The sequence below is a fragment of the Rhamphochromis sp. 'chilingali' genome (genome assembly GCF_963969265.1).
Source record: "Rhamphochromis sp. 'chilingali' genome assembly, chromosome: 1".
NCBI classification, from domain to species: Eukaryota; Metazoa; Chordata; class Actinopteri; order Cichliformes; family Cichlidae; genus Rhamphochromis; species Rhamphochromis sp. 'chilingali'.
In genome coordinates, this window is record NC_137929.1 from 67,589,319 (window position 1) to 67,616,149 (window position 26,831).

Genomic DNA, 26,831 nt, shown 5'->3' on the forward strand with positions numbered 1-26,831 from the left:
TTCCTCTGTAAAGTGTGCATTTTTTGGTGGTTATTTTGAGGAGCTGTCTGGATGAGGCTATTTGAATAACCAGGATATTCATTACTGTCTTTTATTCATTGATAATATTAATATTAAGCTTTGAGTAGTGGCATTTAATTAAAGCATTTATTCAATATATTACATATATAATTTGAGTAGATTGTTACACATATGAGAGTGGCCTCTGTCTGGTTGTGAGCTTTAGTAGGTGAGGTGAGAGGTGAAACAAAGTGGAATTGAGGTCGGGAGACATATACACACACACATCTTAGGTAGACTTTTTGCAACTTATGCATGTATTGTATCTGCTTGGCGCATGAGGGGGCGTCATAAACAATACCCTGATGGTATAAAAACAACTGATTGTGTTCGAGTGAGATCGATGCTGTCTGCGTACAGTGTTCATCTCCCACACGTGTGTTCATTAAAATCATCGTTTGACCGACTCTCCTGGACCAGTGTTGTGATTTTGAATCCCTCCTGTATCCCTCCTCAATATTTGAACCCTTAAGTTTAGACCACGATATGGGCACAATGTGTGTCTGTTGTTGACCACACAGAGACTTTCAGAGTTGCAAAGACTTTTCTTTCTTTTTTTTCATTCGAATGGCTGGTCTATGATTTTTTTGGCAGAACACTGGTGGAATGTGCAGGTGTCGCTGTGCGCAATTAGATTATTGTGGGAATTCCCTACGTCATTTTCCCTTTCTGTGCGTCTGTGCAGAGACACCCGCATGATACACAAATCGAGCAAACAGCAGCAGCACGGAGCCGGTGGTGCAACACTTTAGCGGTGCGTTCAGCTACTCTAAGCAGCACCTTCATGATTGGTTTGGGTCATGATGGGGGTATAATGTTGTCTGCTGTTGGCCACACAGAGACTTTCAAAGTTGAGGAGATTTTTTGTTTTTATTCGAACGGCTGGTCTCAACTGTAAGTTGTTTTAGCGCTACTTTAGCATCTAGCTAGCCCTGCTGAAGAGCAGCGAGCATAAAGGGAGGAACGTTTTTGAAGTGTCAGCTAATTTCAAATGCAGCGTTTCTATCAGCTCAACAAACATCAGCAAACACACAAACTGTTTGTGTGCAGTTTGTCTCACAGTGTGTTGCAGCCAAAGGTCCAGCTGCTGTATTTCACAGGGAGAGAAAGAAAGAAAAGAAAAGCTGCTGTAGGAGAGGAACCCAAGCTTTGGCATCGCTCTGAAAACTATCGCTGATCCTTTTACTCGCTGGCTTTCAAATCAAAGCTGGAATGAAATTTGTGGCGTTTGCAGGATCGAATCAATCACACAGGATCAGGAGAGAAGACAGCAGAGCAGCTGATTTTAGACATGAAGATAAAACTGTAATGTTAGAAACATGAAGATATTACACACACAATACAGACTGCAGCTCAGACAGCTGCTGGACAGATGTGTGTGTGTGTGTGTGTGTGTGTGTGTGTGTGTGTGTGTGTGTGTGTGTGTGTGTGTGTGTGTGTGTGAGTACTGTAACTCCTTTATTCCACACAGACAGCTTCAGCATTTGTTCTGCTTTCTCTGTTTTTATTTGAATGTAACAGAAAAACACGACTAGAATTTACACAAACGTGTTTACAGGCTGACTTTAATGTGTTTCTGCACATGCTTGTCCTCTGGTCATGTGATCATGTGGTTTGTAGGACGCTCCTCTTCCTCAGAGGATCCACCTGTGCTTCCTCTCCTCTCTCCTCCACCTGTTACAGTGAGGGAACGTCCTCCATGATGGAGGAGCTGCTGGAAAGTGCTGAGAGTTTCCTCCAGAGTGAGACCTCTGTCACAGTTCAGAGGATCTACGGCAGCAGAGACCTTCATGGACACTAAAAGTCTCAAACACACAACAACAACATCACACTGACTCCACTCTGACATCACTGATCAATAATCAAAGAACACACAGATCAAACTGATTGATCAGCCATCAGAGGAGTCGGATCAATGGAGCTGCTTCTGTTCCTGATGTCCCCTGTTTGATCCTGGACCTGAACTCTCCCTGCAGAGGAGACACAAGGCAGTCAGACACACACACACACACACACACACACACACACACACACACACACACACACACAAGCACAAACCTTTAACTTTGAGCTGCACAGTTTTGAATCTAACCCGTCCGTTCCTCCTGACATCACATTCATATCTCCCACTGTCTCTCTCTGTGGGCTGTTTCAGGGTCAGACTGAGGTCTCCAGTTTTCAGCAGGTCTTCATTCATCTTTGTTCGGTCTCTGTAAACCTGGTGCTGTTCTTCAGGCTGGTCAGAGCCATTCTTATACAGGTGAACCCTCCTGTATTCAGGTTCTTTACGTTCCCACTCCACCTCAGCATTTTCAGGCAGGTTGTGTGTGGTTTTGAAGGGCAGCTGGACAGACTCCGCCCCCTCCTCCACCTCCACCTGACAGACTGAGAGGACAACAAACACAACATGAGCTGTACAAAGTGTGATTGGTGTTCAGAGCAGCATCATGTGACTCTTGTTCTGCACTAAATGAAGCGATGGAGTGGCGCCTCCTTCAGGCAGAGAAACAGCTCATGGAGAGAAATAATTATTAGAGCAAAAACAAGAGTGGAGCTGCAAATAAGGCCGAGAGGAACGCTGCAGAACACTGTTCATGTGTGAATTCATCACTTCATAGATTTCTTTGAGCACTAAAATCAGAGCTGCTTCTATTTCTAATATGACAGCTGTACATTAGAGCTGCAACACTTTAAATGTGAGCCATAAAAACATGATGCTCTACAAGTGCATTCAGCTCTGACACTGTCACATCATGAAGGAGACGTGGAAATCACTTTGTTACACAAATCAAAGTCCAATCAATTCTATTGATGGAATATTGTGTGATCAATAGACTGATCAGTTTCTAATCTGTCATCTATCAGCTGGAAATCCAGCATGTCAAACAGACAGGCAGCAGATTAGGACCAAACACAAACACATGGGGACTTTTTCTGTCACGGCCAGGCGGATCAGCTGCACGCTGATCAGCCCTCTCTGTCTCTTTCTCTTCCTCTCCTCTCTCGCCGGGGAGGAACTCATTGTGGGTTCACGCCCTCGGCCCACGCCCTCGGGAGATGAGACACCTGGGTCTCATTAAGGGGAGCAGCATTTAAGCCAGGAGGTGACTGCTGTTTGTCGCTGGATCGTTGTCTACCACACGTTAGTGAAGTCAAGCTACAGCAAGTTTAGTGAAGAGTGTTTTCCTCTGTGCGTCGTCCTTAACCCTGTCTCCCTGTCTACAGAACCTCTTGGATTTTTCCCCGTGTGTTTCCCGTGTGGCAGTGTCGGAGTGTGAGCCTGTGATCGTGTGAGTGGATGTTCTGAAGAACGTATGCTTCCCTTGGACTTTCCTGGAGACCCCTTCTCCCCCAACTCAGCTGTATATAACACCCCCCCGCACATTCTTGTATATACACCTAGTGACTTGTAAATAAACTCTTCTTGTAAGCATCTGTACCGGAGTCCTGCGCTTGAGTCCTCCTCCCAACCGTAACAATAACGATCCAGCCCTCATGGACTCAGCGGACTCAAACCCCACCCAGCAACCCGTCCTCACCCCGGAGGCAATTCTGGAACGCCACGAACACATGCTTCGGCACATAAATCAACAACTGGCCGCACTCACTCAAGCCCTCGCTCAACGTCTACCGTTGGTAAGCCCTCCCTCACCCCCTCCGTCTGTTTCTCCTCAGCTATCGGCTCCCGGTCCCTCTGCAGCCGCTCCGCCTGTTTCCCCCACGCCGGCCCCCACGGAACCACCCGAGCGATCGTTGCCAGTGCTGGAGCCTTTCTCGGGTGAGTTCGATAAATGTGGTGGATTTCTGACTCAGATCACACTACAATTCCGTCAGTTACGAAGAATATACGAGACAGATGGGGCCAAAATCGCCTTTATGGTTCAACTGTTACGTGGGCAGGCTTTAAACTGGGCGCAAGCTGTTTTAAGAACGGCCCCGGACATTTCTTATGAGGATTTCCTCACCAAATTTAAAAGCGTTTTCGAAAGGGGCACCGGAGCGGAGGCGGCTGCCCACAGACTGTTAAATCTGAAGCAGGGGAGGCGGAGTATGGCGGATTTTTCGGTCGAATTCTGGACCTTGGCCGAAGAGACTGGCTGGGGCCAGTTGGCATTGATAAGTACTCTCTTGAATAATGTTTGTGAAGAGTTAAAGAGAGAACTGATGATGAGAGATGTTCCTAAGACCTTGTCTGATGTGATTACACTATGTGTGAAGTTGGATGAGCACCTACGGGCGCATCGGGGAACCGGAAACTACATTTCCCAGAGGCCCCCGGGGCGCATGGGGACGTCAGGTGGGGGCGCGCTTAGCGGCAGTCACTCGTTGGACAGCACGGAAGAGAGTGAACAGCCCATGCAACTGGGCCGCTCCAGTCTGTCGCCGAGGAGCGGTATCGTCGCTGGAGAGCCGGTGAGTGCTATTATTGTGGCCGCAAGGGCCATATTGCCATGGATTGCCAGGCACGGCCAAAAGACAGCGCCCGCCGGTAGTGAGGAGTGTACGGGTGGGCGAGGTCACCTGTTCTCAGTCTCCTCCTCGTCTCATGATTGCGGCTAAGCTCACGGTTCGTCTCAAGACTCATTCTCTCGACGCTCTGATCAATTCCGGGGCAGAACAGAATTTTATTGATGCCTCGCTTGCGCTAAAATTAGGTTTTGGCACGGAGCCTCTGTCTCATTCACTCCAGGTCACAGCCCTTAGTGGCCAGCGTCTTCCTGACATTACTCATGTCACGGAACCGATTTCCCTGTCTCTTTCTGGCAATCATGTTGAAACCGTACAGTTGTACGTCTTTAAAGCCCCACTCACACCACTAGTCCTGGGTTTTCCCTGGCTATGTCGACATAACCCAGTGATTGATTGGGGGAAAGGACGTATTTCGGGGTGGGGGAAGGAGTGTCACATGTCCTGTTTAAGAGCTGCCACCCCCGCCATGAGTCTACTGCCCAGTAGAACTACTTCAGAACCGCCTGATTTGTCCTCCATACCATCTGTTTATCATGACCTGGCGCAAGTGTTTTGTAAAGATAAGGCACGCTCCCTTCCCCCTCACCGGCCGTACGATTGTGGGATTGACCTCCTCCCAGGCGCGCCGCTCCCGACCAGTAGGTTGTATAGCTTGTCTCGACCAGAGCGGGAAAGCATGGAAAATTACATCAATGAGTCACTTGCCGCTGGTCTCATTCGCCCCTCGTCCTTGCCTGTTGCCGCCGGTTTCTTTTTTGTCACCAAGAAAGATAAAAGTTTACGGCCCTGTATTGACTATCGCGGCCTCAACTCCATCACAGTTAAAAACAAGTATCCCCTCCCTCTGCTGAGTTCCGCGTTCGAGCTTCTCCAGGGTGCCACCATCTTCACAAAGTCGGACCTGCGCAACGCCTACCGTCTGGTGAGGATTAGGGAGACGAGTGGAAGACGGCTTTCAACACTCACCTGGGTCATTTCGAATATCTTGTGATGCCTTTCGGTCTCTCCAATGCTCCGGCTGTGTTTCAGGCTCTTGTGAATGACGTGCTCCGGGATTTCATCGACCATTTCGTTTTCGTTTACTTGAATGACATCCTCATCTTCTCCCAATCTGTCGCCGACCACCAACGCCATGTCAGGCAAGTCCTTCAGCGTCTCCTTGAAAACCGTCTCTTTGTTAAAGGGGAGAAGTGTGAGTTTCATGTCTCAACTATTGCCTTCCTGGGCCACGTCATCGATCGGGGTAACCTCAAGACTGATCCCGCGAAGGTTCAAGCCGTTGTGGCCTGGCCGACCCCTTCCAACCGTAGACAGCTTCAAAGCTTTCTGGGGTTCGCGAACTTTTATCGGCGCTTTGTTCGCGACTACAGTACACTTGCCCTGCCTCTGACCCGTCTTACTTCCCCCAAGGTTCCCTTCTGCTGGGATGGGCCGGCTCAACGAGCATTCACCCGTCTGAAGGACCGCTTTGCCTCGGCGCCCATCCTCGTCCAACCCGATCTCGACCGGCAGTTCGTTGTGGAGGTGGACGCCGCGGACGCTGGAGTGGTGCTTTCCCAGCGGCACGGAGGTAAGCTGCATCCCTGTGCCTACTTTTCATGCCGTCTCACCTCCGCAGAGAGCAACTACGATGTGGGAGATCGAGAGCTACTGGCCATCAAGCTAGCCCTGGAGGAGTGGCACCATTGGCTGGAGGGTGCTGTCCAGCCATTTGTGGTCTGGACCGATCACAAGAACCTGGAGTACATTCGATCGGCAAAACGCCTCAACGCCAGGCAAGCCAGGTGGGCCTTGTTTTTTACTAGATTCCAGTTCACGATCACTTACAGACCCAGTTCCCGCAATGTCAAGCCAGACGCCCTCTCACGCCAATTCGCCGCCTCCGAAGACGCGACCCGGGACTCTTCCATTCTACCGCCCACTTGTGTAATCGGGGTCCTGACCTGGGAGATCGAGTCGGCTATTCGAGAGGCTCAGCGGACGGAACCGGACCCCGGAACGGGACCTCCAGGGTTGCTCTTCGTCCCCTCCTCAGTAAGGTCATGAGTGTTACATTGGGCTCATACTGCCAGATTCACCTGCCACCCGGGGGTCCACCGCACTGTTACTTTCCTCCAACGTTTCGCCTGGTGGCCTTCCCTTGCCAAGGACGTCCGCGAATATGTTTCCGCATGCTCGACCTGCGCTCAAAACAAGAGCGTCCATCAACCCCCTCTGGCCTCCTTCGCCCTCTGCCGACTCTGAGTCGCCCTTGGTCACACATCGCTGTCGACTTCATCACAGGTCTGCCCGCCTCATCAGGTAACTCTGTTATTCTCGCCATTGTGGACCGCTTCTCCAAAGCTGCTCATTTTGTCGCCCTTCCTAAGCTCCCCACTGCTCTGGAAACCGCCCGGCTACTAACTGACCACGTGTTTCGCCTCCATGGAATCCCCGCGGACATTGTGTCGGACAGGGGACCGCAGTTCACGTCGCGGGTCTGGAAGGAGTTCTGCAATGCCCTCGGAGCCCAGGTCAGCCTCTCCTCTGGTTTCCACCCACAGACAAATGGCCAAATGGAGCGTGCAAACCAGGAGCTCGAAGCGGCTCTCCGGTGCCTGGTCTCCTCTAACCAGTCGACTTGGAGCGAGCAACTGTCATGGATCGAGTATGCTCATAACAGCCTTACCTCCTCTGCCACCGGTGTGTCCCCTTTCGAGGCGTCCTTGGGCTATCAACTGCCGCTCTTTCCAGCCGTCGAGGGTGAGCACTTTGTTCCCTCTGTCCAGCAGCATCTTCGGAGGTGTCGGCACGCCTGGAGAGCGACTCGGGCCTCCCTTCTCCGCACGGCGGAACGCAATAAGCGCCTGGCGGATCGCCACCGGACCCCTGCTCCCACCTACACACCTGGACAGAGGCTGTCTACCAGATTTGTTCCGCTCAGGTCTGAATCCAAGAAGCTGTCTCCCACTTTCATTGGCCCCTTTGAGGTCGACTCTGTGATTAACCCTGTCTCTGTCCGTCTTAAACTGCCCCGGAATATGAAGATCCATAACACCTTCCACATGTCGCAGGTGAAGCCGTGCCTCTCTAGTCCTCTGTGCCCTCCTTCCGTACCCCCTCCGCCCGCCCGGGTCATTGCTGGCCACTCGGCTTTCACCGTGTCGAGGATCATGGAAATCCGGTGCCTGGGGCGCGGTCTGCAGTATCTCGTGGATTGGGAGGGCTATGGGATGGAGGAGCGTTCTTGGATCCCGCGGGCGGCCCTCTTGGATCGGGGTATGGTGCGGGTGTTCCATGCGGCTCACCCTGACAAGCCTGGGGGTCGCCAAGGGGCTCCCGTCTGGGAGGCTACTGTCACGGCCAGGCGGATCAGCTGCACGCTGATCAGCCCTCTCTGTCTCTTTCTCTTCCTCTCCTCTCTCGCCGGGGCGGAACTCACTGTGGGTTCACGCCCTCGGCCCACGCCCTCGGGAGATGAGACACCTGGGTCTCATTAAGGGGAGCAGCATTTAAGCCAGGAGGTGACTGCTGTTCGTCGCTGGATCGTTGTCTACCACGCGTTAGTGAAGTCAAGCTACAGCAAGTTTAGTGAAGAGTGTTTTCCTCTGTGCGTCGTCCTTAACCCTGTCTCCCTGTCTACAGAGCTTCCTGGATTTTTCCCCGTGTGTTTCCCGTGTGGCAGTGTCGGAGTGTGAGCCTGTGATCGTGTGAGTGGATATTCTGAAGAACGTATGCTTCCCTTGGACTTTCCTGGAGACCCCTTCTCCCCCCACTCAGCTGTATATAACACCCTCCCGCACATTCTTGTATATACACCTGGTGACTTGTAAATAAACTCTTCTTGTAAGCATCAGTACCGGAGTCCTGCGCTTGAGTCCTCCTCCCAACCGTAACATTTTCTTCACAGTAGTTGCAGGTAAACTGCAGCAACAATGCGACTCAGACAGTTTCTCTGTAACTGCAGGGCTTCCTGCGCTGCTGTTAGTCAGACACGGCTCAACAGGTTGTGGATAGAAAGCAGATTCCTTCAGCAGAGGATCCATATCACACTTGAAGCATGTCGTCGGGAAACAATCAGTGAAAATGGGACACTTTGAGCCTCAAACTCTGAACATGACCTGCTGCAGACCAGCTGATGTGTTCAGTTACCATGGTGAGGAATTTCACAATAAAGGAGGCGTGCGCTCTGTCTTTTCCCGGCCCGACCCTCTGGGACATTTTCGACACTTCAAATGCTCCCCTATTAAGGTGGATGAAGGGTGTAGTTTGGAGGTGCTGCTTGTTAAAGTAAAGTGTGAAACAGCTCCTATCTGTACAGGTATGTCCGCCCTCCTAAGACTCCATCAGAGTTGCAGCTGAACTCTCAGATGTTTCCTGTTCCATGGTTCTTATGTGTGATCACATGATCTGAGCTGCTGATTTTAAGATCCATGTTGATGATCTTACTGACTCATTTGAGTTCCTCAGTACAGTAAATTCATTGGTTTCAAACAGCGTGTTGTTGGCCTACATATAACTGTGGGCTTCAGTATGAACTCCAGGCTTTGAGCTGATGTGTTTCTCTGATCATTGATGGATTCTGTTTGAGATCATTTTTCCAAGTCAGGGGTGCCCAATCCCGGTCCTCGAGAGCTACCGTCCTGCAGCTTTTAGATGCATCCCTACTCCAACACAGCTGAATCAAATGGTTTGATTACCTCTTCAGCATGCCATCGTGTTTGGCAAAGGCCTGATAACAAGCCATTCATTTGATTCAGCTGTGTTGGAGTAGGGATGCATCTAAAAGCTGCAGGATAGTAGCTCTCGAGGACTGGGATTGGGCAGCCCTGTTCCAAGTGATCAGGCAGAAGCAGCTGTGTCAGTACGCTGACGCTCTTCAAAGATCCAGCCTCCATCCTTCTGACTACAACAATCACAGAGCCAGCTCAAAGTTTCCTTTTAGAGCAGAACTTTTGGAGAACACTGTCTGTCTGAAGCTTCTTGAAGCGTCACGTCCATGCTAGAACTCCACTTTGACTCTGACTGTGGATCCTGCTGAAGCTTCTCCAAATAGTGGAGAAATGAAGACAAGATCAGCAGAGCCAGCTCAACAATGTCTGCAGGTGCTAACAGGTCAATCTTTGAGACGCTGAATGTTCCCAGTTTGCTGCTGTGAAACTAGAAGTGATGACTATTATTGTAACAGCACTGCAGCTGGAACTGCTGACAGGGCTGGAGATGAACTGGATTCTGATTTCAGGGACAGTTTTGGCTTTCAGTCATCATCAAAACACTTTGTTTCATTCATGTTGCTCTGAAGCTTTCCTTTCTTCTCATTGACGTGTTCTGAACCAATCACAGCCCTTTCCTTTACAGCGCTCTGCTTTCACCCCTCCCTGAAAGCCCAAATTCACTCTCAGTTTAGTTCAGCTGGAGCCGAGATGACACAGAGAGCCTTTGGTCCATGAGATCTATCTAGGAGACATCAGTAACATCAGGTTTGTGTCTGCCGTCCTGTAGAACGCTTACATACAGCTGCTTCTGTCTCTGACCTCTGAGTTTCTCTCAGCTTCAGCTGGGACTCCACCCAGGTGTTGGTTGGTTGACATTTGACAACATCAAAATGACTGGATCAAAGTGTTTGAATGATCTCAGCAGCTTTAAAACTATTGATATTTATACATTTACATTGATTTGGACTAAACTAGCAAAACTATTGATTTGATCCAAACTCACGTCATGCCAGAGGCTTTTATTTTGAAGGTAGGATCATTTTAATGGTCTTCTTAGTCTGTTCATTTAAACACACAGTTGCTCCGCCTGACATTTTTGGCTTATAGATCAAAACATTAAAGAATTTGTTTTATTTGAATGAACTGAAAATAGATTCAAACTAAAAGGTTTTAGAGAATAAACTCCTGCATGACCTCTGACCTTTGACCTGTATCTATAGCACTGACCTCTGACTGTCAGCTGCACTTGTTTCTTCAGCAGGATGTTTCCCTCCCTGCTGTAGACGGTGCAGGTGTAGGTCCAGTTGTCCCAGTCTGTGGGGTATTTCAGGGTCAGACTGAGGTCTCCAGTTTTCAGCAGGTCTTCATTCATCTTCGTTCGGTCTCTGAAAACCTGGTGCTGTTCTTCAGGCTGGTCAGAGCCGTTCTCATACACGTGGACCTTTGCATTGTTATCCATCCACTCCACTTTAGCATCTTCAGGCAGGTGAAGTGTGGTGTTTAAGGGCAGCTGGACAGACTCCACCCCTGAATCCGCCTCCACCTGGGGGACTGAGAGGACAACAAAGCACAACATGAGCTTGGATGGAGACATTTGTGTTGACTCTAACAGGCTGAATGCTGCTGCTTCACTGGGAGCTCACTGTTAGATAGAAAGTGGTCAGTGTGAAGAGGAGACGCAGCAGAAAGATGAAGACTGACAGGAAGAAAGCAGTGAACAGACTGTTGGAGCTGCTGTTAGTGGGACAGGACTTTATTCAGTCTCTGAGGACCAGATTTGACTTGATGAAGCAGAGAAACACAGTCTGAGTGTTTCTGTCACACTCACTTCATCACACAGCTCAGTTTGACAACATGTGGAAGAATTTGATAGAAGCCTTCCTTTAGTAAAAGCACCAAGAAAACACCATGAAAACACCTCACTACACACAAAACTGCAGTACTGGCAAATTGTACATAAAGTATGAAAAGTCAAAGTACTTATTGTGCAGAAAAATGTTCCCATCAGTGTCTGTGGATCAATATTACTGCTGCACATGTTTAAGGCTGAGCTCATTTCAAATCCTTTCTATTGTGTTGAATCTGCAGTAATGCATCATATTCTATAAAATCATATGTTTGTAGTGGCTGTCCTGTGAGGACCACGTCTCTCTAAACAAACAGCTGTTAATGAGCTCACAAACACAGGCCTACAGCTGGATTTGAAAAAGTCCATTCAATAGAAAATCAACAGTCACAGCTGGATTCAAAGGCTTGAGCTCTGTGTGACATGGTTACCTGTCAGCATCTACAGGGGGATTCAAATATGAAGGAAGCATGAAGGTGGTGCATTAGAAAAACTGCTGCTTTCAAGTGCAGAGCAACAAACTATTTGAACTGATCCAACTTTATTAACACAGACAAAGATTTGTATATTGGCTGCTGTTTGCTGCTATGGATATAATCCAGGTGATTTGGGAGAACTACATGTGATACTTTGATTCTTCTTCTCGGTCTTTTGTCCCTAGCTGGAACTTGGCAGGGGAGGTTGTCCACGAAGCCATATATGTCACTGTGTGTGCCGTAGGGTCTCCATCTTGATCAACGATGCATATCAAGGCCTTGTGGTCTCTTGCCCTCACCTTCGCTTGCTCGAGTGTTAGACGTCGTTGTTTAAGATAGTCTTCAAATTGCTTGATCCAAGTCTTCTTGGGTGCATCATGCACTCTCCGGTGGGCGGGGTTCTGCTACATCAAAAGGCAAGCCGTGATAGGCTGATTTGAGGAGGGTAAAGGTCTTCTTGGGGACATGTTCTGCTTCCAACATTCTCCACAGGGCAGTCTGATTGATGCAATCGAAAGCAGACCTTAGGTCAATGAAGGCAATCACTGTCGACTGTCCACATCGAACCCTTCGCTCAATCAGCTGGTGAAGAACGATGATCTGATCACAGCATCGGCGCCCAGGTCGAAAGCTGGCTTGCTCTTCTCTGCTTGCCTGCTCATGATGCTTTTGTAGGCATGACTGAACGATTTTCATTAAGACCTCACCAGTGATGGAAAGAAGGCTGATTCCACGATAGTTCTCGCACTCTCGGGTGTCACCTTTCTTGTAAAGTGAGATGGTAATTACCTTCCTCCACCTTTTCGGTATCTCATCTGTTCTCTAGATCTGTTGAATTAGTCCATTAAGTTGAGAAAGGAGGCTGTTTTAATTGATTCCACAGTTACTTGGTCCAGCATCATTTTTGGAAAAGATAGCATGCATGGACTGCATGTTTAACTTCTTCAATTGTTGGTTCGGCATCTGACATTGGTGCATGGGGGGGGGGTCGATTTCGGGAGGCACTTCAGTTCGGCCTTGCAGCATGTCATTATTGTAGAGGCCATCAAAGAATTCCTTCCAACAATGCAGGTGTTCAGTTACTGAGCGCACAAAGGTAGCATCAGCCTTCTTGATCTTGTCATTTGTGGACTTCGATTTGCTGCTTAGACGACGCAATGAGCAGTAAAGTGTGGGGTAGTCATGTCTCGACGATGCCACTTCCAGGTCTTCAGCCACTTGGTTCCAGTAAGCTTTCCGGTCCCTCTTCATCATCCTGCATACTTCTTGATTGAGCAGCCGGTAACGCTCAAGGTCTACCAGTTCTCCTTTCTTGCGCTCTGCTACCAGATCGAGACGTTTGTCGGATATCCATAACTGGGTGTGGTGCCGGGTTGGGGGACAGAGTAGGCGGGCACTTTCAAGGATGGCCTTAGCAATTTTTTGCTCTTCTTTATCCACATTGTCTGAATCAGCCAGCAGTGCAAAACAATTCAAAAAGGCGTGTTGGAATTAGGGCTGGGCCATATCATACCGTTCACGGTAATACCGGTATAATGTTAGGCAATGATAAGGAAATGAAATATTGCAATAGAATATGGGTAAAACGCGCATGTGCAGTGCCTTTGTTTTCATACGCACATGGTGGAAAAAGCATGGCGGCGACGGAGAATGAGAAGGGAGAAAGCAGATCATTGAATGAAACAGATGAACCAGAGTTGGTTTGTAAAAACGCTGCAACTTCAGCGGTGTGGAACTGGTTTAGCTTTCGTCCGTCAGATACACACCAAAGCAAAATGTTTGGTAGAGCATACTAGCAGGCCGTCGTTATTACTGTGTTTTTTGGAAAATACGGCACACTTAAAACCAATCCTTTGATTTTTCTGAAAATCGACAGTGCCCCTTATAATCCCGTGTGCCTTACATATGAATTCTAGTTGTGCTTACTGACCCCGAAACGATTTATGAGGTACACAGCGCTCGGAAATCTGTCAAATGTTTTAGTACGACATTGCTAAGCTACGAAGCCGCACAGCTTGATGGATTGTCGGAGCATTATGGCTATCATAGTCAGGGGCCTGGCGGAGTGATACATACTGTGCTTCACCATAATATTACTGTATTGTGTTGTGTATAACCTCTTTTTAAGTTTTGTGGATATTATACATGGTTATGCTGAGGATATGTCGGACAGTTTCTACTGGAAATGCCTTTTGGTTACACTGTCAGCGAGGAATTTGCATTTGCACTGTTAAATGTTTATATAACTTTTAATGGACATAAAAAACAGCTGCTTTTTTAAGTGAAAATACACTGATGGGTTTTTTTTTGCACTAATAAAGTTGTGGAGTTGTTAAGTATTTTATCTTGTGTAAATTATATCGTCAGTTATATCGTTATCGCAAATTTTCAAATGTAAATTTGTAAACTTGGATGGCGTCTGCTTCATGTGCTCGAGTTTCAATTGTAGTTGAGCACAAACAAGGTAGTGATCAAAGCCACAGCCCCTCATTGCACAGACATCTTGAAGGGATGATCAGAATCGGGCATTTATTAGCACATAGTCTTGCATTGCCGAATCCTTTCCACTAGGATTTCTCCAGCTGAGCTGGTGTTTAATGGGGTGCTGGAAGATGGTATTCCCGATGACCATTTTGTTGGTCGCAGCAGAGGAGAAAAGATGAAGTCCGTTGTAGTTGATCTCTCCATGGCGGGAATGACCCAAGGTAGCCTCCCAGCCAAGTCGTTCAGATCCAACGTGGGCACACAGATCACCGGCAATAATGATGAGGTCAGTCTTTTGAGTTGCGTCCAAGATGAGTCAAAGACTGTTATAGAAGTTGTCCTTGGCCGCATCCAAGCTGGTCTCTGTTGATGCATAGGCAGAGGTGTTGTGCGTCGTGATCGTTCCTTTGATGGTTAGGGTGGCAAGGCGTTCTGAAATGGGTTGGAAAGCGAGGACACTGGTTGAAGCCGTCGCTTGCTTAACACTTTTCTACCCCAGAATAATAGAGTGTCATGGGTTCATTGGAGGAAGAGGGCTTGATGCTGGTAGTACCTGATCCCATTAGACGAAGTTCAGACAAAGCTGCAATTTGGATGTTTCAGCGCTGGATCTCTTGCACGATGATCTCGTTCTGGCCAACGTGATGTCCCTTGCGGACATTCCATACACCAATGTTGATTGCCACTTTCAGTGAAATTCGAATATTACCTTGGACAGTAGTCCACTTCTCACTAGCATCCTGAGTCCCTCGAGCAGTATCTTGAATGTGCGACGTTGATCGATTTGGATCTATACAGTTTCATGCCCCATTTCCCCAGAAAGCTGGTTCTGGTCGATTCGGCAGGGGACCACCCTCCTTTTGCAGCCGGGCTTGGGACCATCCTTGGCGGCGTTGACACTTTGATGCAGCCATGAATCTGACTGATTTCTTTTCATTTTCAAAGGTTGATGCATCAGTTAAAGTCCTTAAAAAGTTCAGAAATGAAGAGAAAGGTTGGTTAAAGCAAAGAGAGGCACTGGCAGCCTTTAAGACACTAAACAAGAGAAACAGATCAGAGAACATCAGACTGAATAAATGGAATAAAGTGAAACAGAACTAACGCTCCCTAAGAATGGAGCTGTCAGAGGAAGAGAGCAGCAAACTGAAAGTCTCTGTTAGCTGCAGAGCTCTGAAACTTCACACAGCTTTGGATGATAACATGGAGAAAGGATGTGGAGATTTTCACACTTCTGCTAGAAATCATCTTCTAGTTATTGTGACTCAGATACGACTGATTATAGATGAGGACCAAAGAAGGTTGTTACTGAGATTTGAGCTGACGTAGCTTAGCCTGTGTTTTAGCCACATGCTAAACAAACACATGTTCAGAAACTAGAAGATGTTACCTTTCAGATGAAGTCTCACACATGAACTTTGCTCCTACAGTTCATCTGCTGAAGCTTTTACATTTGGGAGGAAATCAAATAAAAACCAAAACAGCCACAAACATCAGACATGCTAACACTGTAACATTATTGGATGGAGCCCACTGAGACTGAACCACCATCATGAGTCTGACCTTTGACCTGTATCTACTGCACTGACCTCTGACTTTCAGCTCCACTTGTTTCATCATCAGGATGTTTCCCTCCCTGCTGTAGACGGTGCAGGTGTAGGTGGAGTTGTCTCCATCTGTGGGGTGTTTCAGGGTCAGACTGAGGTCTCCAGTTTTCAGCAGGTCTTCATTCATCTTCGTTTGGTCTCTGTAAACCTGGTCCTGTTCTTCAGGCTGGTCAGAGCTGTTCTCATACACGTGGACCTTTGCATTGTTATCCTTCCACTCCACTGTAACATCTTCAGGCAGGTGAAGTGTGGTCTTTAAGGGCAGCTGGACAGACTCCACCCCTGAATCCACCTCCACCTGGGGGACTGAGAGGACAACAAAGTAAGAAACACAGTCTGAGTGTTTCTGTCACACTCACTTCATCACACAGCTCAGTTTGACAACATTTGGAAGAATTTGATAGAAGCCTTCCTTTAGTAAAAGCACCAATAAAACACCATGAAAACACCTCACTACACACAAAACTGCAGTACTAGCAAATTGTACATAAAGTATGAAAAGTCAAAGTACTTATTGTGCAGAAAAATGTTCCCATCAGTGTCTGTGGATCAATATTACTGCTGCACATGTTTAAGGCTGAGCTCATTTCAAATCCTTTCTATTGTGTTGAATCTGCAGTAATGCATCATATTCTATAAAATCATATGTTTGTAGTGGCTGTCCTGTGAGGACCATGTCTCTCTAAACAAACAGCTGTTAATGAGCTCACAAACACAGGCCTACAGCTGGATTTGAAAAAGTCCATTCAATAGAAAGAATGACCGGGGTGGTGGTCCCCATCTTTAAGAAGGGGGACCGGAGGGTGTGTTCCAACTACAGGGGGATCACACTCCTCAGCCTCCCTGGGAAAGTCTATGCCAGGGTGCTGGAAAGGAGAGTTCGTCCGCTAGTCGAACCTCGGATACAGGAGGAACAATGCGGTTTTCGTCCTGGTCGCGGAACACTGGACCAGCTCTTTATCCTCTCAAGGATACTTGAGGGTGCATGGGAGTTTGCCCAACCAGTCTACATGTGTTTTGTGGACTTGGAGAAGGCATTCGACCGTGTCCCTCGGGGTGTCCTGTGGGAGGTGTTGCGGGAGTATGGGGTGTCTGGCCCATTGCTACGGGCCATTCGATCCCTATACAACCGTTGCAAGAGCTTGGTTCGCATTGCCCGCAATAAGTCGGACTCGTTCCCGGTGGGTGATGGGCTCTGCCAGGGCTGCCCTTTTTCTCTGGTTCTGTTCATAATTTTTATGGACAGGATTTCTAGGCGCAGCCAAGTGGCGGTGGGCTTTCGCTTTGGTGGCCTCAGAATCTCATCTCTGCTTTTTGCGGATGATGTGGTTCTGTTGGCTTCATCGGGTGAGGGCCTCCAGCTCGCACTGGAACGGTTCACAGCCGAGTGTGAAGCAGCGGGAATGAGGATCAGCACCTCCAAATCTGAGGCCATGGTTCTCAGCCGGAAAAGGGTGGAGTGCCCACTCCGGGTCGGGGATGAGTTCCTGCCCCAAGTGGAGGAGTTCAAGTATCTCGGGGTCTTGTTCGCGAGTGATGGGAGAAGGGAGCCGGAGATCGACAGACGGATTGGGGCTGCAGCTGCAGTAATGCGGACGCTTCACCGGTCCGTCGTGGTGAAGAGGGAGCTGAGTGTAAAAGCGAAGCTCTCAATTTACCGGTCGATCTACGTCCCTACCCTCACCTATGGCCACGAGCTGTGGGTAGTGACCGAAAGAACGAGATCGCGGATACATGTGGCGGAAATGAGCTTCCTCCGAAGGGTGGCTGGCCTCTCCCTTAGAGATAGGGTGAGAAGTTCGGCCATCCGGGAGGGGCTCAGAGTAGAGCAGCTGCTGCTCCGCATCGAAAGGAGCCAGCTGAGGTGGTTCGGGCATCTGACAAGGATGCCTCCTGGGTGTTACGGGCATGTCCCACCGGGAGGAGGCCCCGGGGCAGACCCAGGACACGCTGGAGAGATTATATCTCTCGGCTGGCCTGGGAACGCCTTGGTGTTCCCCCGGATAAGCTGGAGGAGGTGGCTGGGGAGAGGGAGGTCTGGGCCTCTTTGCTTAGGCTGCTGCCCCCGCGACCCATAAAGCGGATGAAGATGGATGGATGGCATTCAATAGAAACTCAACAATCACAGCTGGATTCAAAGGCTTGAGCTCTGTGTGACATGGTTACCTGTCAGTATCTACAGGGGGATTCAAATATGAAGGAAACATGAAGGTGGTGCATTAGAAAAACTACAGCTTTCAAGTGCAGAGCAACAAACTATTTGAACTGATCCAACTTTATTAACACAGACAAAGATTTGTGTCTCAGCTGCTGTTTGCTGCTATAGATATAATCCAACTGATGTGAGAGAACTACATGTGACACTTTGATGCAGCCTGTATCTGTATCTACAGCACTGACCTCTGACTTTTAGCTCCACTTGTTTCGTCATCAGCATGTTTCCCTCCCTGTTGTAGACGGTGCAGGTATAGGTGGAGTTGTCTCCATCTGTGGGGTATTGCAGGGTCAGACTGAGGTCTCCAGGTTCCAGTAAGTTTCTCTTCGTCTTTGTTCGGTTCTTGTATTTATCGTCCTGTTCTTCAGGCTGGTCAGAGCCGTTCTCATACACGTGGACCTTCCTGTTGTTTTTGTCCTTCCACTCCACTTTAGCATCTTTAGGCAGCCAAACTGTGGCTTTGCAGGGCAACAAGACAGACTCCACCCCTGAATCCACCCCCACCTGGTAAACTGAGAGGACAACAAAGCACAACATGAGCTGTAGTGAAGGTTACTAATGTTCTCCTCATGACCTGTTACAGTGGACTTATTTCTGTGCTTGTCCTGTTAGACCTCAGTGTAGACCACAACATTTTACTACAAACACTAGAACACACCAGAGTTATTAAAGGAAATTTACTGCAGTGGTTTGAATCACATCTGATAGATTCCAGTTTGTTCATGTAAATGAGGAGTTTTCTTCAAAAAGTAAAACTAGGCATGGATTTCCACAGATTTCTGTATTGGGACCATTTCTGCATACTTGTAATATTATTAGAAAACAGCAAAATGCTGAAACAATACTTGGTTTACAACAATGTAAACTTATTATATATTATTCACATTTCTGTTCACTTGTATTGGTTGTTTTCACATCTGCTGCACTCTGCTGGCCTCTCTTGGAAAGAGATTTTATTCTTAGTACGACTTTTACAGGGATAAATAAAGTACACATGCAGCCTCTGTGTCAGATCAATGCAGTGAAGCACACACACTGTTTAGTAAAGTCATGTTGTGGAGCTGTTTCACTGATCAATGACTGAGTCTGAAGGAGGTTTTCTGACTTCTGGAACAAACCTGGAAGTTTCTCTTCAGCTCTCTGTATCAGCTGTTTGTAACTCTCAACTCTTTCAGCTTCTGGAACAAGTTTGTGTGAGCCACAGTCAAGGAGCCACCAGAGGACACCTGCTGACCATCGGCATTATGGGTAGTGTAGTAGGAGACACTCACCTGACATGAAATAGTGCCGGTAATGAAATAAAAGTCCTCCAGAAACCACAAGAAGAACCAGGAGAACCAGGAGAGCTTTGGCCCAGGATGGAAACCGTTCTGTGGACCAATATCAAAAATAATGTCATGATTTCTGAACTCTGATGTGCTGTTTTAACACTGACCCTTGGTCTTTATCTACATGTCTGACCTTTGACCTGCAGCACTACTTTCTGTCTCAAGATGTCTTTGTCCCTGTAGATGGTGCAGATGTATCCTCCACTGTCTCTCTCTGTGGGGTATTTCAGGGTCAGACTGAGGTCTCCAGTTCTCAGCAGGTCTTTGTTCATATTTCCACGGCCGCAGTAAAGGTTGTCCAGCTGTTTCGGGTGATCACTATTGTTTGAATGCACTTGGGCCACCATCAGTTCAGGGTCAGAGTGAGTCCACTCCACTGTGGTGTCCTCCGGCAGGTCAGATTTTGTTTTGCAGGGCAGGATCACAGACTCTGACCCTTCCTCCACCTTTACCTCCACCTGCTCGCCTGAGAGGACAGTAAAGCAAAAAAACTAAAATTGCATCTGGAAAGTATTCAGTTGTTCCACATTTTGTTATTCCAACATTCATTCTCACCTCAAATTTCTACACACACAATACCTGGGATTCCCATGATTCATTTACCTCACAATGACAGGGTAATGCTTTACATTATTGCAAATATATTAAAAATAAAAAATTAGAATAACATGTATTCGCAAACTTTGTTGAAGCAACTTTGGCAGCAATTAAAGCCTTGCATCTTTCTCAGTATGATGCTGCAAGCTTGGCACCTATTATTATGCATTTTCTTTATTCTTCTTTGCAGACCCTCTCAAGCACCATCAGGCTGAATGAGGAGTGTCAGTGCAACGGCATTGTCTAATCTCTCCAGAGATGTTTGATTGTGTTCTTGCCTAGACTCTGGCTGGACCGCTGAAGAACAAAGAGCACAAAGTGGTCCCAAACCACTCCTTTGTTATCTTGTCTCTATGTTTAGGATCATTTTCCTGTTGGAAGATAAACCTTCACCCAGTCCAAGATCCAGGGCACTGGAGGAGGTTGTTATTAACAAGGTCTCTGTATGCGTTGGTGCATTTAGGAAATGTTCTAGTTCTGTCCACTGAGAAATATCCCACAGCATGATGCTGCCACCATCATGTTTCACTGTAGGGAGAGTTTTGACCAGGTGGTGCCTGGTCTTCTTCATACATGACACTTGACATTCAGGCCAAAGAGTTCAATATAGATTTCATCAGAGCAGAGAAATTTTCTTTCTCATGATCTGAGAGTCCTTCAGGGGCTTTTTGGCAAACTCCAGGTAGCCTGTTATGTGCCTTTGACTGAGGAGCAGCTTCAGTCTGGCTGCTGTACCATACAGCCCTGATTGCGGGTGTGCTGCAGTAATGGCTCTCCTACTGGAAGGTTCTCCTCTCTCCACTGAGCAACACTGGAGCTGACTAATGTCTGCAGACTTCAAGGCTTGATTTGTGTTCTGACATGTACTGTCAAATATGGGACCTTATACAGAGAGGTGTGTGTGCCTTTCAAATCATGTCCAATCAACTGCATCTATCACAAGTGGACTCCAATCAAGAAACATCTGACAGATTATCAGAGGGAACAAGATTCAACTGAGCTCAAGTTTTAGTGTCCCAGAAAAGGCTGTGAGTACTTCTGTACATCTGTTAATTTTAGCTTTTTTAAATACACCTGGACAAATTTTAAGCAAATGTTTTAGAATTTGGAGGTGAAAAACTGATTCCATCCATTTTGGAATAAGGCTGTTACATAACAAAATGTGGAAAAAATGAATAGGTGAGAGTATTTTCCAGATGTTCTGTAACTAAAGAAGCAGCAGTGTTAAGTCAAATTGTTAAATGTTGTCATTGTGTTTCTTGTGATTTATTTCAGAGCTGTGGGTGCATGAGAGCGCCTAACAGCTCCCCATTTGCGGGAATGCAAAATAAAGATCATTTTTGAGTTAGACCACTTTGAGCCTTGCCAAAAGAATGCAAAGAACTGAATTTAATAATTTGATCCTACTGCTTGGTTCAAGCACACACACAGTGCCTTGTCTTTTGTAACCAAGGGGGGGGGGGGGGGGGGGGGGGGGGGGGGGGGGTTTACGGTGGGAGGTGCTTGTGTAAACTGTTGTGTGTGTTGCAACGGTGTTTTCAATAAAAGGCAACAAGCAGAGGGGTCATTTGGTGGTAGGATTCGAAGTGCATTCCTGAGACACCAACTGGGGCCTCCCAGATCGATCGATCGCTTACTGTCTTGTTTTCTTCATGAGGAATAACTCTCTAAACTAGCGGGGCCTGTGGAAACACAGACTCAACAAGCAGTCACACTGATTTTAATCATAGAATTGATCTGAGCTGAGATCTGAGCATCTGTGTTACTGACCTCTCACTCTGCTGCCAGTAAAAAATATCAATAGTCGAGTCATTAAAATCTCTATTCTGCATGAAAAAATATCAGGAAAGCTCGTGAGCCAAAACTGTGCCAGGTCTTCACAGTACTACTGTTATAGTAATTACACATAAATAAGAGAATATTGGTTTGTTATTGTCTCTCGCTATTAGGCAGGTGAGGTGCTGGTTTTCCTGCACATGTAAGAATTTCTGGATCAAATCATCCAGATTTAGTAGAAACACCAATAAGATTCTATTTTCTTCTTTGGTGTTTCAGAGTGGTTGCTTCTAGAAAACATTTTTACTATTTTATCAGTTTTTTCAGAACTAGAAAGATCTTTTCTGTTACTCTTTAGTTTGACCTCTGACCTTTATAATAACAGGTGTTGAGTTTCTTACCTTTGACATGCAGCTGTATGTCTGTCAGTTTCAGTTCTTTTCTTTCATTTCCGATGGAGCAGGTGTAGATGCTGCTATCAGTCTTTGTTGGTTTTCTCAGAGTGAGGCTGAAGTCTGAAGTGTCCAGAGCATCAGGCCTCATTGATGTGCGCCCGCTGTAACGCTGGTTTTGCCCTTTAAGATCATCTGTTTCCTCTCGTCGTAGGTGGACAGATTTGGGGTTGAGATCATTGCGAGTCCACATCACTGTGGGGTTTTCAGGTATAAAACCTGAGTACTTGCAAGGCAACAGGACAGATAATTCCCCCTCATACACCTCCACCACTGTGGAGATGGCATGCTGGGAAACTGGAAGGAGACACAAGGACACACAACAAAAAATACTTGTTATGTATATGCAGTGGATTTTTTCATTGGGTCCACATAAAGTAGTTTCAGAAAGTTGTAGAATATGTATCGTCAATCTCAGCCATGTTTTATGAAAAGTATTGAAACATGGATTTTTCCTATCCAACAAGCACTAACCATACTTGCCAACCTTGAAACCTCAGAATTAGGGAGACATTCAAAGGGGGGGGGGGGGTTGTAAGTTAAATGTCACCATTATTACTGTGCCCCAGTCGGGGCTGTCCAAATTCAGATGCTGTATCCACCTGACGACCCGGCCTTCGTGGTCTAAGTAGGCTGGGTCCTCCGAAAGCCGGGTAGGCCGGAAGTGAGCGACTGTGACGGCCTTCAGAATTACGTCACGAGCTCTCTCTCTTGGTGAAGTGAAACTGTGCCATCTGCTCCATGTTATCTAAATAACAAGAATTTACGCTGGCGTAAATTCTCGACCATCGCACTCTTCTGTTTAATCAGTTTTCTGTTTGACGCTTATTCAGCTGTGTGAAAACCCCAGAGTAACCCCACCGAGGGATTAATAAAGTTTAATTTAATCTAATCTAATAACTTTAATCTCAGCCAAACTGATGCACTCAGTCACAAATAAAACACTGAAAAAAGTCAAACAATAACATCTTAGGATATCAAAGTGACTTATATATCATGTTTAACCCGAGTAGTGAAAGACCACGGGGTTTGAAGACGATGTGTCGGTCGGCTCAGATATTTGAAGTTTACACAGCCACATTCTCGCCTGAAAATGTGCTAAAAGTTTATTTTGCAACCGGTGAAATGAGGAAAGCCATCTCTTATTTATATCTACATTTTGTTGAAAAATGAACATGAATGTTAGAACGCATAAAAGTGTTACCATGGACAATGTGACAGAGAGCGAGTTTTGAGACGTGAGAGATTTGTGACGTTTAGCGTGTTTGGGGTGTGTAGTTAATGTGTTGTCTTGTGTAGTTAGTGTGTAGTGTTGTGGATAGTTTTGTGTTGTGTGTCAGAACAATGAGGCGACTGCTGTCTCCAGGGGCCCGTTCTTCGTACGTCGCTTACTACATCCAAGATCAAATGACACATCCAAGACCAAACCATCGCGCTAACCGTGAGCTCGCTAATCCGGTTCCCCGAACACACCTGCTGTTGACGATTAGTACAGCTGGACGCAGTAATGTGACATCACTGGGTGTCGTAAAAGGGGCTACGCATCAATAGTAGAAACATTGATCGGCAACCCGCTGATTGGTCGGCGAAAATGTCGAAGGGGCGTGCTCGGTATTTTCCGGCAGCAGAGCAAGAACTCATGAGTGAGGGATTTCAGGAGTTTCAGAGTTTAATTAAAACGCAAGGGAACACTGCAAAGGCTGCAAAAGCAAGGAGAGAGGGCTGGCAGAAAGTTGCTGACAAATTAAACTCGTAAGTAATTTAATAATAATAATAATAATAATAATAATAATGGATTGGGTTTATATAGCGCTTTCCAAGGCACCCAAAGCGCTTTACGATACCACTATTCATTCACTCCCACATTCACACACTGGTGGAGGCAGCTACGGTTGTAGCCAGGCTGCCATATCGCGCCATCGGCCCCTCTGGCCAACACCAGTAGGCGGTAGGGTAGATCTATCATATGACACTATATTGTCCAATATCATATGGCATTATATTATATTATAATATGTTATATTATATCCCCTTTCACATTAGAGCCACAACAGGACCCACAAGAACATGGGAACAAGTAAAAGTGGAATACAGGAGTATTCTACAGAATGGTAATATTTATCTCTTAGATTGCTTTTAGTCTCTTGGCAAGGTAATACTGGCCTGTAATACTCTGTTAGTTTGTTCATAACAGCAACCAAGAAAAGGGCAGAGGAAAAAAAGACAGGTGGTGGTCCTGCACCCCCTCGTCAACAAGTTGGTTAAGTAAATAATACCCTCACGGGAATATCGATATCTCTCTATGAGCACACTGTCGCGCTGAGCTAAAGGATCCTGTCTGTCCCGCAATATACGCTGAATTCTGAGGACTCTCCTTATCAATCTTGCACCTTCCGCAATGGGTTGCTCGCGTATACGGACAGGACACGGCTGCGACAGGCTTCCCAAATCCACCTTCGCTTTTATAGCCGTGGTCTCCCATCTTGATTACACGAAGTAATTTACAATTACTACTCTGAAATATGAATTACATCTGTAATAATCACATACATGTAATAGAATGTTAATAGTTCATTTCCCTTTTTTAGGAAATGACCTGTATGTATCTGTGTGACATCAATAAATGGATCAAGTGCTGCATTATCTTTAGTTACATTGATGTTATTTATTTATGGTGAAACAGTGGTGGAATATCGCTGTTGCTTTCGTATAAATGAAGCGGACATACCTGCGTGGCCGCGATCTAATCCTGTTTACATAAAGTAAACCTGCTCCCGAGCAGGTTTACGCTTACGGCTCTGTTGCTATGACAGCAAGTCCCGGATGAGCTTCGGGGAACCGAACGATCCAAGATCACGCAAAATCGTCAACAATCAAATCCAGCTAACTTACTTAGCGAGGTACGAAGAACGGGCCCCAGGTAGAAACAGGAGTGATACACCTGCTGCTGTCAGACCTGCAGGTATCAGGCTGTGATGTTTCCTTTATAGTGGACAGAAATTATTTTTTTGGAGTGGCACAGATAATTTGTGTGGCATCTTATTGAAGAACAGCTGATTGTTCTGTAAATAGTTTGAAATGGTTATTTAAAAAATCAAGGTAAAAGGTAAATGGATGCAAATAACTTTGTTGTTTGCAAAACTTGTGCATAGGATTTTAAAATTGACAATTTATATTTGCATTTAAAGTTATGAAATATGATTCATTAAACATGTTTGTGGTTGTTACAGTAAAAAATATATAACTTCTACTCGGATTTTATGTTTTTTGTCTGATTTTAGATCAATTGTGTTAATACTTTGTTGTAAAGGCTCACCTTTCAGCACATTCACTTCACCAGATGCTCCTTGTTTCTTTTCCTCACCTTTGATTGGGTGTGGTGCTTGCCTTAATTGCACTCACCTGTCACTCGTTATATAAGGACTGCACTCATATACAGCTCACTCTTTCTTCACTCCCACATGGGGCGGCAGCCGAGGTGAGTTTCTGTTTGAGTCTCATGAGTTCCTGTATTATTTTGAGTTACTTAAATCATACTTTACTTTCCCTTCAGAGATAGCAGTCCATGTGTGTCTTTCCTTTACCCATTATTCAATAAAACGACAAAACCTGCAAATGATTGCTGACTGTTCATTCTCATCCTGACCGGATGAGCCCTGATGGTAACAATCTCCAACCTCCTCTGAACCTTCCTCCAAAACAGTATGTCAAAATGAAAAACTACTGTAAATTCAGACATGTGAGGTTGTGCTGAAAAGAACGATACCAAACAAGGCAAAGTAAATAGTTTAAAGGTGAAATGTGGAGGGAAAATCAAAAAATGGCCAATTATACCCTGGACCTCAGAGGGTTAAAACATTTTTTTAAAGTAATGCAATAGTTACTTTTCAAGTAATTAATTACTTTTAGAATCTTGTAACTCAGTTACTAACTCAGTTACTTTTTTGAAGAAGTAACTGTAATTAATTACTTTTTCAAAGTAACTTGCCCAACCCTGTTTATATATTTATTTATTTATTTATTTATTTATTTGCGCCATTTTCATTAATCTTGTCAAACGTCACTACACTCCAAGTCAGTTTCAAGTCAGTTTACATCCATGGATTCTTCCTCTCCAACAAACACTGACTGAAAGGACATCAAAGATGTTAAAGAAAACTGATGGATGACTGAACAACACTGAGGTGAAAGGAGGAAACCATCTCTTATTTATTTCTACATTTGGGTGAAAATGAACACAGATACAAGCAGATCTGAGCTCAGACGCCTTCCTGTAATGAGACAGCAGGGCTAACAACGACACCGCAGTCCATCAATTTGTAACAAATAACCTCACCATGCAACAACTTCAAATGAGGCAGAAACACAACCACACAGAAAACAAACAGTTTATTAGTAAATAAACATCTTAGTGTTACAACACATAAAAGTGTCACCACTGACAATGTTACACACAACTGGCAACACAACCAATTTTCATCTGTATCATTGGACAAGTTTTTTTCTTTTTTTTTTGCCATAGTCGTTAATCTTGTCAAACGTCACTACTCTCTGGCAGGTTTGTGGTTCTATCAGTAAGAAACAGACGTCTGGAACACACAGATAGTTCGTCTTAAACAGATATGAACTCAGCTGTAACCCTGTGAGCGCCCTGCATGAAGTCCCAGAGGGGGTTATAAGGAATAAAGTCAAGTAGAGTCAGTTTACATCCAGTAAACTCATGTTAGACTTTATGTTGTCTAAAAGCACAAACAGTTGTGTCGTTGTGTTTGCATTCAAAGAGCGCGCTTACCGAGTACAAGGAGCAGGAGTGGCAGCAACATCTTCAT

The 26,831-nt window shown here is 46.2% G+C and overlaps 1 protein-coding gene across 1 annotated transcript; it reads right to left on the reverse strand.

Moving 5' to 3' along the window:
• Positions 1-1,938: 1,938 nt before the first annotated feature.
• Positions 1,939-26,831, reverse strand: LOC308403353 (uncharacterized protein; the record flags this gene model as incomplete). Its single annotated transcript, XM_080892680.1, has 6 exons — positions 1,939-2,026; positions 2,115-2,445; positions 19,121-19,219; positions 19,311-19,643; positions 21,952-22,299; positions 26,795-26,831. 6 exons carry the CDS (start codon positions 26,829-26,831, stop codon positions 1,939-1,941), a joined length of 1,236 nt encoding a protein of 411 aa, XP_080748806.1.